The sequence below is a fragment of the Natator depressus genome, chromosome 2 (assembly GCF_965152275.1).
Source record: "Natator depressus isolate rNatDep1 chromosome 2, rNatDep2.hap1, whole genome shotgun sequence".
NCBI classification, from domain to species: domain Eukaryota; kingdom Metazoa; phylum Chordata; order Testudines; family Cheloniidae; genus Natator; species Natator depressus.
The window spans coordinates 152,160,559-152,172,870 of record NC_134235.1 but is presented as its reverse complement, the minus strand read 5'-3'; the positions used below and the strand labels follow the sequence as shown (position 1 = coordinate 152,172,870).

The 12,312-nt window shown below is 43.9% G+C and overlaps 1 protein-coding gene across 3 annotated transcripts in view; it reads left to right on the top strand.

The window, feature by feature from the left end:
- RECK (reversion inducing cysteine rich protein with kazal motifs) overlaps positions 1-12,312 on the top strand; it is a 141,533-nt gene that overhangs the window by 123,607 nt on the left and 5,614 nt on the right. For all 3 annotated transcript variants that reach the window (XM_074945139.1, XM_074945137.1, XM_074945138.1), the window contains one exon: positions 7,434-7,589. In XM_074945139.1, the coding sequence (XP_074801240.1) occupies positions 7,434-7,589 (156 nt within the window). The remainder of the gene's footprint in view (positions 1-7,433; positions 7,590-12,312) is intronic.

Below are 12,312 nucleotides of genomic sequence, written 5' to 3'. Positions count from 1 at the left end.
TTAACAGATTTATTTGGGCATAAGCTTTCATGGGTAAAAAACCACTTCTACAAGATGTTTACTTTTACATTCTTCGAGTGGCTGTGCATATTCCCACTGTGACAGACCCAGACCAATGGGGTACAGGAGTCTGGTAGAAGGCAAATATACTGGCCACTGGATGAACAGGTTTCTGTTTCCTGAGTGACCAGAGCAGGGGCTGCACTCGAGCAATCAAGAACCTGCTAGAACCAATTAAGACAGGCAAGCTAATCAAGACACCTGGAGCCAATTAAGAACATACTAGAATCAGTTATGGCAGGCAGACTAATCAGGACACCTGGTTTAAAAAGGACCTCCTGTTAGTTAGGGGAGGGTGTGCAAGGAGCAGGGAGTGAGAAGGCATGCTGCTGGAGGACTGAGGAGTACAAGCGTGATCAGGCTTCAGGAGGAAGATCCTGCAGTGAGGGTAAAGAAGGTGTTGGGAGGAGGCCATGGGGAAGTAACCCAGGGAGTTGTAGCTGTCACGCAGCTGTTACAAGAGACACTGTAGACAGTTGCAATCCACAGGGCCCTGGGCTGGAACCTGGAGTAGAGGGCAGGCCCGGGTTCCCACCATCCCCCTCAACTCCCTATTTAAGACAAGAGGAGGTGATCTGGACTGTGAGTCCCACCAGAGGGGAAGGTCCCTGGCCCATCCCCCAACCCACTAGGTGGGTCAGCAGAGACTGTGGGATTGTTCTCCTCCCTTTCCCCATGCTGGCCAGTGATGAGATTAGCTGAGTGAACGGCAGGTTTGAGCCACTAGCAAAAGTGGCCAAACTGAGAGCGGCCGTGAATCTCTGAGGCAAGCAAATCCGCCAATAAGTGCAGAACCCACCAAGGCAGAGGAGGAACTTTCACACCACTTACAGGTAATGCACTGACTGATCTCGGCTAACAATAGAACCTTCTCCAAGCAGTGCATGTTAAAGCGCACGTGCACCCCCTTCTTACCCTTTTTCACTCAGCATCACTGAATGTCTGAGAGCGAGTCTGTATAAGGGATTCCGTGCCCTCTGCTGCCTTGGTTCTTTTCAACTGCTTGTGCCAAACAGAAATGAACTGTTTCAGTCTGTCGGATCTGGGTGTTTCTCTTATATTTAGTACCTTTAGATAGCTGTTGTGTAAGTTTTAGCATTGGTTGAGTTTAACGTAGTTTGCAGTTATAGTTATTTTAGTTTACTTTTAGGGTTCAGTTACATGGAATGGCAGAACCAAAGAAGAAGTTAGATTTTAAGAGATGCACTTCATGCCCAGCTGTCATTTAGATGCCTTAAGTGCCTCGGAGTGCCACTCCTCTTCTGGGTGTTCTATTTGTCAGACTTTCACAACCAGCGTGCATAAGGAGAGGCAGAACAGACTGCAAGTACCCCTGCTTAAAGAAGCTGTTGCTGCTAAGCCATCAGGTTCCAGGAGATCATTGGATCTGAAGACTAAAAGGCCTTTTTTGGCTCCAGCTGCCTCATCTAGTAAGGCTAAAGTGACTAAAGAATCCTGCAGATCAGGGTTGTTGTTGGTTCTGGCTCCTGTTCCTGTTTTGTTGGATCCTCCTGTTAAAGTTCTTAGGGTGTCAAAGGCTCCATCTGTCCAGTTGGCAGCTAAGGAGCCTATGATCATGCATACTGTTCTGGCTGTGTTGATGCTGCAGAAAAAGGCCAGGGAGAAGACAGCCACTTTTAGCATTGCCAGATCCTATGAGTATGTACTGTCATACTCCCCCCATGGCAAGTTCTCTGGCAGTTGTTGCAGCCAGTAATATGTTCAGGTCTTGTCAAGCCCATGCAACTCCTGCAGATAAAGATGGGGGAAAGGGTGATTCTTTCCTTCTTCTTCTTCTTCTAGGAATTAGGGTGGCTAATTACCAGGCACGGATGGCCTATTAGCAATTCCATTTTGGGAGAAGATGGCTTTGTTTTCTACAAGAACTGTAAGATGATCAAAGCAGTTTGTCTAATATGGGTCAAAGATGTCAAATGTGGCAAAGCGTGCTCTCGGGCTTCTTTTGATATTTGACTCTTTGGCTGCACCTGAAACATCATCAAACTACATCTTCATCGCAGTCTCTACTTTAAAAGAAACTGTTCAGATCCAGAACTAAGTCAAAGCAATCTGCTACTTCCTCTCCATCTTTGCATAATACATGGCCTCAGATTTGACATTAGGATCAAGACTTGGGGACCAGTTGGCAAGGATATGTCCCTTCCTTTGGAGATAGACTGGCCCATTTCATTGACAGTTGGAGGCTTGTTACATCGGGCAAGAGAGTTCTAGAAATAATAGTTACCCCCTTTCCATTTCCCGTACCCTTCCCTTTTCATAGAACCTTTCACAAGGTTATCCTATCAGAAGTTCAGAAATTTCTCCTAAAAGGTGCTATGGAAGAGAAACCTGAATATCTGTGGGGTGGGATCAGGGTTTTATTCAAGATACTTCCCGGTTCAGAAGAAAGATGGGGGGTGGGTTCTGTCCAATTTTAGATCTAAAGAAATTGAATAGGTTCATCAAGAAATTTCAGTTTTGAATGCAAACTCTAGCCTCCATATTAGCCCTTGATTTCAGTTATGGATAAGTTCACAACTCTCGATACATATTTAAATATTTCTATCCAGCCAGCTCATCAGAAATACCTTTCTTTTGTGGTGGCACAAAGACCGTTCGAGTACAAGGTCCTGCCATTTGGCCTTTCTAATAATGCCAAGAGTCTTTACAAAAACACTGCTTTTCTATAGTAGGGGTGCACCTCAGAAAACAGGCTATCTTTGTTTACCCAGTTTTAGACAATTTGGCTGCTTAAAGTCTTCACGCAGAGATCTAGTTTACATTTACAATCTCCCTCCTTACGGATTTGGGACTGCTTCTGAATGTCAAAAAGTAAAATCTTTGCCTGACTCAAAGAATTCATTTAATAGGTTCTATATTGGACTCAGTAGCAGGAAGAGCTTTCCTCACAGAAAAAAGGGTTTCTGAAGAGAGAGCAATGCACTTTAGGTATTTGACACTGTCAGCTCCAGAAACTGATTTTCTTTTTGGGTCTGATGGTTTTTATGCAGTGACTACTTACGTTATTCTATTTGCATGCCTCAGAATGAGGTCAGCGCAGCACTGTGTGGCTCAGGTTTACAAACTGAATCTGACAGTATTCAGATGTCAGTCACCACGCCTCAGGACAGTCTAAATTTGTTGATGTGGTAGATAGATAGTTAAAATGTTCTCAGAGGTGTTTCGTTCAAACCCCCTTTGTCATCTGTCACAATAACCTCCGACCCATCAGACAATGGATGGGGAGCTCAGCAGGGTTTGCTCACAGTTCAGGGCCACCAGGCATCTCAAGAAAAGAATTTGCATATAAATGTTTTCGAATTAAGAGCCATTCATGAGGCTGTCAGATACTTTCTTCCTCACATAATGGGATAAGTTGTTCAGGTATCAACAGACAATACAACCATTATGTATTACTGCAACAAACAAAGAAGTGCCCATTCTTCCCTGGTGTGTGCTGAGGCAATAAATCTATAGGACTGGTGCATTCTTCACAATATCTATTCAGGCATCTAACAGGGAAGAGCAGTATGTTGGCAGATTGGCTTATCAGAGACAGTTCTCATGTGCATGAGTGATCCCTGAAGTACCAAGTGGCACAAGAGATTTTCTCCAGCTGGGGCTGACCTGATGTAGACCTGACTGCAACCAGGTTAAACAAAAAGTATCATCTCTTCTGTTCAAGAGTGGGAAGGGACAGTTAGTCCATATTTGGATGCTTTCCTGTTGCATTAGGGAGAGGGCCTTCTGTATTCTTCCCTCCCTTTCCATTAATTTAGAAGGTGGTGAGGAATATATGTCAGGACAGGGGAAGGATAATACTGATTGCTTCATCTTGGCTGAGACAGCAGTGGCACGTAGACCTGCTTCAGCTGTTTGAGGACTCTGTAAGCATCTTTCTTTGTCTTTACAATAACTGGAGTTCTTTGAGATGTGTTGTCCAAATGTATTCCATGACCTGCCCTTCTTCCCCACTACAACAGTGTTGAAGAAAGGGTGGTGGGTGGCCTGCACCACCCTTTATGCCCTCAGTACAGGAGCACAAGGACACTAAGTGAGGTGCATGCACAGGCTCAATAGACGGTGTAGCCAGAAGATTCTGGTCGCAAGCACTTTGAGTACATGTGCCCCAAGAGCGAAATATATATGGGCACTACATCTTGAAGAACCACAGTTACTGGAAGGTTTCAGAGTAACAGCCATGTTAGTCTGTATTCGCAAAAAGAAAAGGAGTACTTGTGGCACCTTAGAGACTAACCAATTTATTTGAGCATAAGCTTTTGTGAGCTACAGCTCACTTCATCGGATGCATACTGTGGCAACTGCAGAAGACATTATATACACAGAGACCATGAAACAATACCTCCTCCCATCCCACTCTCCTGCTGGTAATAGCTTATCTAAAGTGATCACTCTCCTTACAATGTGTATGATAATCAAGTTGGGCCATTTCCAGCACAAATCCAGGTTTTCTCACCCTCCGCCCCCCCACACACAAACTCACTCTCCTGCTGGTAATAGCCCATCCAAAGTGACCACTCTCTTTACAATGTGTATGATAATCAAGGTGGGCCATTTCCAGCACAAATCCAGGTTTTCTCACCCCCCACCCCCCTTCAAAAACCACACACACAAACTCACTCTTCACAAACTCACCCTCCTGCTGGTAATAGCTTATCCAAAGTGACCACTCTCTTTACAATGTGTATGATAATCAAGGTGGGCCATTTCCAGCACAAATCCAGGTTTTCTCACCCCCCACCCCCCCACCCCCCTTCAAAAACCACACACACAAACTCACTCTTCACAAACTCACCCTCCTGCTGGTAATAGCTTATCCAAAGTGACCACTCTCCTTACAATGTGTATGATAATCAAGTTGGGCCATTTCCAGCACAAATCCAGGTTTTCTCACCCCCCCACACCCATACACACACAAACTCACTCTCCTGCTGGTAATAGCTCATCCAAACTGACCACTCTCCTTACAATGTGTATGATAATCAAGATGGGCCATTTCCAGCATAAATCCAAGTTTTCTCACCCCCCCACCCCCATACACACACAAACTCACTCTCCTGCTGGTAATAGCTCATCCAAACTGACCACTCTCCTTACAATGTGTATGATAATCAAGGTGGGCCATTTCCAGCATAAATCCAAGTTTAACCAGAACGTCGGGGGGGAGGGGCTAGGAAAAAACAAGGGGAAATAGGCTACCTTGCATAATGACTTAGCCACTCCCAGTCTCTATTTAAGCCTAAATTAATAGTATCCAATTTGCAAATGAATTCCAATTCAGCAGTTTCTCGCTGGAGTCTGGATTTGAAGTTTTTGTGTTGTAAGATAGCGACCTTCATGTCTGTAATTGTGTGACCAGAGAGACTGAAGTGTTCTCCGACTGGTTTATGAATGTTACAATTCTTGACATCTGATTTGTGTCCATTTATTCTTTTACGTAGAGACTGTCCAGTTTGACCAATGTACATGGCAGAGGGGCATTGCTGGCACATGATGGCATATATCACATTGGTGGATGTGCAGGTGAACGAGCCTCTGATAGTGTGGCTGATGTTATTAGGCCCTGTGATGGTGTCCCCTGAATAGATATGTGGGCACAGTTGGCAACGGGCTTCGTTGCAAGGGATAGGTTCCTGGGTTAGTGGTTCTGTTGTGTGGTATGTGGTTGTTGGTGAGTATTTGCTTCAGGTTGGGGGGCTGTCTGTAGGCAAGGACTGGCCTGTCTCCCAAGATTTGTGAGAGTGTTGGGTCATCCTTCAGGATAGGTTGTAGATCCTTAATAATGCGTTGGGGGCTGAAGGTGACGGCTAGTGGCGTTCTGTTATTTTCTTTGTTAGTCCTGTCCTGTAGTAGGTGACTTCTGGGAACTCTTCTGGCTCTATCAATCTGTTTCTTCACTTCTGCAGGTGGGTACTGTAGTTGTAAGAATGCTTGATAGAGATCTTGTAGGTGTTTGTCTCTGTCTGAGGGGTTGGAGCAAATGCGGTTGTATCGCAGAGCTTGGCTGTAGACGATGGATCGTGCGGTGTGGTCAGGGTGAAAGCTGGAGGCATGTAGGTAGGAATAGCGGTCAGTAGGTTTCCGGTATAGGGTGGTGTTTATGTGACCTTCGCTTATTAGCACTGTAGTGTACAGGAAGTGGATCTCTTGTGTGGACTGGACCAGGCTGAGGTTGATGGTGGGATGGAAATTGTTGAAATCATGGTGGAATTCCTCAAGGGCTTCTTTTCCATGGGTCTAGATGATGAAGATGTCATCAATATAGCGCAAGTAGAGTAGGGGCGTTAGGGGACGAGAGCTGAGGAAGCGTTGTTCTAAATCAGCCATAAAAATGTTGGCATACTGTGGGGCCATGCGGGTACCCATAGCAGTGCCGCTGATCTGAAGGTATACATTGTCCCCAAATGTAAAATAGTTATGGGTAAGGACAAAGTCACAAAGTTCAGCCACCAGGTTAGCCGTGACATTATCGGGGATAGTGTTCTTGACGGCTTGTAGTCCATCTTTGTGTGGAATGTTGGTGTAGAGGGCTTCTGCATCCATCGTGGCCAGGATGGTGTTATCAGGAAGATCACCGATGGATTGTAGTTTCCTCAGGAAGTCAGTGGTGTCTCGAAGGTAGCTGGGAGTGCTGGTAGCGTAGGGCCTGAGTAGGGAGTCTACATAGCCAGACAATCCTGCTGTCAGGGTGCCAATGCCTGAGATGATGGGGCGCCCAGGATTTCCAGGTTTATGGATCTTGGGTAGTAGATAGAATATCCCAGGTCGGGGTTCCAGGGGTGTGTCTGTGCGGATTTGATCTTGTGCTTTTTCAGGAAGTTTCTTGAGCAAATGCTGTAGTTGCTTTTGGTAACTCTCAGTGGGATCATAGGGTAATGGCTTGTAGAAAGTGGTGTTGGAGAGCTGCCGAGCAGCCTCTTGTTCATATTCCGACCTATTCATGATGACAACAGCACCTCCTTTGTCAGCCTTTTTGATTGACATCAGAGTTGTTTCTGAGGCTGTGGATGGCATTGTGTTCTGCACGGCTGAGGTTATGGGTCATGGTCTCTGTGTATATAATGTCTTCTGCAGTTTCCACAGTATGCATCTGATGAAGTGAGCTGTAGCTCACGAAAGCTTATGCTCAAATAAATTGGTTAGTTACTGGAAGATAAGCAAGTGTTCTCTTTCCCTTCACTTAAGGCTTAGTCGTTGCTTATATAGACTGGGTTTGATAATTTGGTTTAAAATGGAGTATGTTCAAACAACTTTTTTAGTATGACCTAACCTTATTATTTACATCTCTGAAGAGGACAAATGTAATTTTATTTAATTTTGCATGCATAATAAACTACTCAATCTTTTTCCAGGTAACCAATAAAAAGCCAATAACTGTACTTGAAGTACTTCAAAAAATCCGTCTACATGTTTCAGTGCCACAATGCGATGTGTTCGGATACTTAAGCATAGAATCTGAAATTGTGATTCTCATCATACCCGTTGATCAAAACCCCAAACCGTTGCAGGTAGAATTTATTATTTTTTTCTTTTGTCAATACGGTTCCATTTTATTTCAGTACAGGTTGTCATATGTACAATCTGTGCTATGTACCATTTATTTTTACTTTCAACTTACACTTGAAAAGCTACAATGAAAGGTGGCAAGAATAAAATGGAATTGAGTTTCATTGTTTTGTACTGGATGATGACTGTTTTGAGACTTCTCTGGTGATTTGTGCTTAAGAGTTTCTATTATAAGGATAAAGTGGATGTGTTTAACAGTTACTGTTTTTGTAAGAGGTTTTGAATGAAGAAGAGGTTGTGGGTATAGCTGTGAAAATAACTAGTATTTCAGTTTGGTGCTGAATCACAAATAAAGCTTTAGTTTCAGGTCAAGCAAAATGTTTCATTTAGTTCTTGAGTTTTTCTTTTCTTTTAATAAAATTGAAGCAACATTTTAAAGACAGTCATTTTGAATTAAAAAATCAAATTGTTTCATTTTGACTGTTGGAACTTTTTTTCTTTTATGGCTGAAACAATTTGGCAAATTTGACATGAATTCATGCAGTGTTTTGGTCATCCCAAGTGTGAATTTTTCAGCAAAAAAAGTTCGAAAAACTTCACCCAGCTCTAGTTATGGATGCTAGTGGAGTATGTTGGATCACACAGCAGACTACAGCAAATGGAAGCGAAAATACTACAAACTTTACACTGCTCCATTTTGCTGGAGTTTGTGGTATTTTATCATTTTTAAAAATAAGACAATAAAATAATATAAAATTCAATACTTTAGCTTTCTGTGAATTATATCTCATAGCAGATAGATCAATTGAGTAAAATACAAAAGAGTTTTCATTTACAATTTCACAAAGAAAAAATATGATTAGAAGAGTGACTGTCATACATTTTAATAAATGTGCTTTGGAGTATAAGGTTTTAGTATCGAGCCCTTGGTCTGTTACTTAAAAAATGCATCTGGGTGTGTATGAACGGGTTATACGTTGTCTGCCTTGATGCTAAATACAGATATGGATTAGGCTGCCACCCATCTCTATGGGGTGGGTCCTCAGCTGCTGGAAATTGTCGTAGCTCCACTGACTTCACTGGAACCATACCAGCTAAATATCTGCTCCTATATTTCTGGGACCATCACAGTTTTGATAGGGTGATCCTCTTACAAAACTAGCTATCAGTGTGCTACAACGTCCCCAAATACTTTTCAGAATATGTTAAAGGACATCAAGTCACAGTGTGCTGGCCCAGCATAACAATGGTGTGACATACCTACTTTGCACTAGCAAAGACATACACACACACGCACACAGCTGGCAACCCTAGAACTCTGGGTGGATTAATAAACCCAGACAAAAGCCATTGTATTATTTTGCTTGGAGCAACTCAGAACTACAATAAAAACAAGCTTCAAATATGTATTGCATTTCTTTTTCCTGGAACTCTTGCTTCCGTCTGACATTCTATTGGTTAGGTTTTTGCAAGTCCAAAAAACCACTATCCTTTTGTGAAGCGTCTTTCTCTGCCCTGTTGACAGCACATTTTTATAATGAAGTTCCCTCAGGGTTTAGGATTCACGCTGACCGATTGATGCTCTTAACTTGTGCATTAACTTGCAGTATTTTAAAATGAAGGTTAATCTTTAAAATAAAAAAGGGGGGAGTGGGTAAGAAGAAGCAGACTGGAATCCACATTTTCTGCTCTTTCTACAACACAAATATTATTCAGGCAATTTCATTTCCTCAAATTGTTTGGTTTAGTAAAGTCTGCCTCCAATTTCCTTTTTATTTTCCCAAGCTCATATTGTGTATTCAGTTTTGCTTCCTGTATGGGCCAGAGTTAAGTCTGTTCTAAGTGGACAGAATTTGATCAGTTGCATTGAAGTTACACCAATTTACACTGTAACTGAAGTTGGCTTTACGTCAAAGCCATGTTGTCTAGCCTCATCTATCAAGATACCTATAGTTGCTAGCGTTCTGTTGAATTTATCTACTTTTACTGACCATGGAGTGTTTTTTACATTCAATAGTTCATGCTGCAGCTAAATTTCCATTACAAATCCAATTTCTTCTTCGAGGAGTGTCCCTGTGGTGCTCCACTTTAGGTGTTCTTGCGCCCCTGCGCTTGTAATAGGGGAGTTGTGGTAGCAGTGCATGGTTGGGTTGCACGTGCACGGTTCCCATCTCGTGCCGCTTCGGGTGGTTATCTAGCGCCGTGGGGCAAACCCCCCTCAGTTCCTTCTCTACCACCTTTCACTTGAATCAGCGCACTTAGCAGCATCTCTATGCCTACTTTTATTAGAATAGGGTTTTTTCCCACAATTTAGACTTCGTTCTTGTTGGATTATAGCTAACTTTCCTTCCCGGTTTAATTTTTTTTCTTCCTTAAAAAAAAAAAATCTCTCAGACTAGAAAATTAAGTTTCTGTTGTTAGCCATTAGTAGGTTAGAATAGAGTAATTAGTTTTCCCCTGGGGGGGGGTGTGACACGTTTTCTGAGGGACATGCCCAGTTGCCCAGGTTTTAAATGCTGCCTCATCTGCAGACTTTATGTCCCGGTGTCAGACGGGCACTCGCAGTGTATTCACTGCCTCGGCGAGACACACATCCCTCAAAAGTGCTTGCATTGTCACAATCTAAAAGCCCAAACCAGGAAGGCAAGAGACTTACAATTCAAATTCCTCATGGTAGAGAAGTCTCTCTGGCCAGCATTTGAGCCCGAATCACAGACCCCCGCTGAACAGAGGTCCCCGACTGCTGACAGAGGCTCTTCCTTATCGGCTCACACGAAAGACCACTCTGCCAAGAAGCTGGCCAAAAACTGGGCTCCAACTTCTGCGGCTCGGAAATCTGCCAAGAAATGGTGTTCCCCAAACCGGCACACTCCATTGGTACTCTCCACTGCCAAAGTAGTGGGACCCTCCGGTACCGTGGGTACCATAAGAGCAAAAGAACCTAAACAGGCTAGCTCAGATGAGGGCAGCAAAGGGAAAATGAAACCCCCTGCCTCGGCACCATCAGAGCTGACGAAACATTTGGCACTGAGCAGCTCGGCACCACTGCAGACCTCATGGCACCATCTGCTGCTGGCATAACACACTCGGTGTGTGCACCAACACCCACAACTGCATCAAAGTAATCTGTATTGAGCGCTCCATCTTAAACGGTACCAATGTTACTGGCACCGCAGCAAATCCTATGCTAGAAGGACCTAATTGGTCACCTCTGTGTCGGAATCTCCTATTCTCGGTACCAACGTCATCCGTCTCACCGCTCCATTTAGATCTGCTTCTCCATTATCAAGTGATGAGGGGGATGAGGATGAAGGAGAAATATGCTCCTTTCACCATTCCTCTCCCATCTGTGTACCTACTAGATCAGATCCACCACAGAACAGGGGCTATTATACTGGGTCCAAAGATCAAAAGTGGTATGGACACCCATGGGATGCCACCAATGCTTTTTCAACCTCAGTGGCCTTATTGGATCCCATGGGCAGCATACCCCCCACAACACCACAAACCTTCCAGGCCACTCAGGGTGAGCGCATGTCATTCACCCTCACTTTCAGTACGAGCGACCCTCTGAGCCCCCAGATGATGTGGCCAAAGAGGAGGAGGAGATTTTGGACCACGAGGTGACACCAGCAGCCAATTTTTCATCATCTTCCCCTGATGACACCATCATGCCCCCACCTCCCTACATGGGGGATGACCTGAAACAATTTCAGGACCTTTTTAAGAGAATGGCAGGCTCATTGGATATATCACTGGAAGAAGTCTAGGAATAAGAATATAAACTATTAGATATCCTACAGACTTCAATCTCTTCCAGAATCACTCTACCAATGAATGACGCAATTATGGAACCCGCAAAATCGATTTGGCAGACCCCAACAACAATCCCATCTACATGCAAGAGGTCTGACAACAAATATTATGTGCTAATGAAGGAAACGGAGTTCCTCTTCTCACACCCCACACCAAAGTCTTTGGTGGTGGATGCAGTAAATGAAGTGGGCAGAGAATAACGCCCTCAAAAACACACCGTATGACAGAGATTGGAAGAGACAAGATTTCTTTGATTGTAAGACCTACTCCTTGGCAACGTTACACCTCAGGATTGCCAATTACAAGGCATTACTTGCCAAATATGACCATTCAAACTACTCAAAATTGTCAGAATTTATTGAATTCATTCCAGAAGAGAAAAGAGAACAGTGCAGGACCCATAATCTCTGAAGGACATCTTCTCGCCAGAACAGCATTGCAGGCTGCATTGCACTCTGCAGACACCACAGTGTAGTCTGTAGCCACAGCAATAGTGATGAGGCGAGCATCTTGCTTGCATATCCCTGTGTTCCCCAGAGAGGTGCAATCATTGGTCAAGGATTTCCCATTCGAAGGTCCTAAATTGTTTGCAGCCAAAGCAGATGAATCTCTCCACACACTTAAAGACTCAAGGGTGATGTTAAAGTCCCTGGGCATCTACACGCCTAAGAACAAGAAAAAGGAGGGCAAGTATTATGCCTCACAAAGATTCTGGTCTACACCTTACGTGCAATCACACAGACAATATATGCAACAAGGGCAGAAACAGAGATCCACGAGGAGACGACAGCCTCCACCTCAGCCTTCTATGTCTCAACCACTGCCATCAAGACAGCAATGTTGAGACTTTGGTCAATGGTCCAAGACCCCCACAACTTCAAGTGCTGGAAACACGTGTCATCTCCCAGC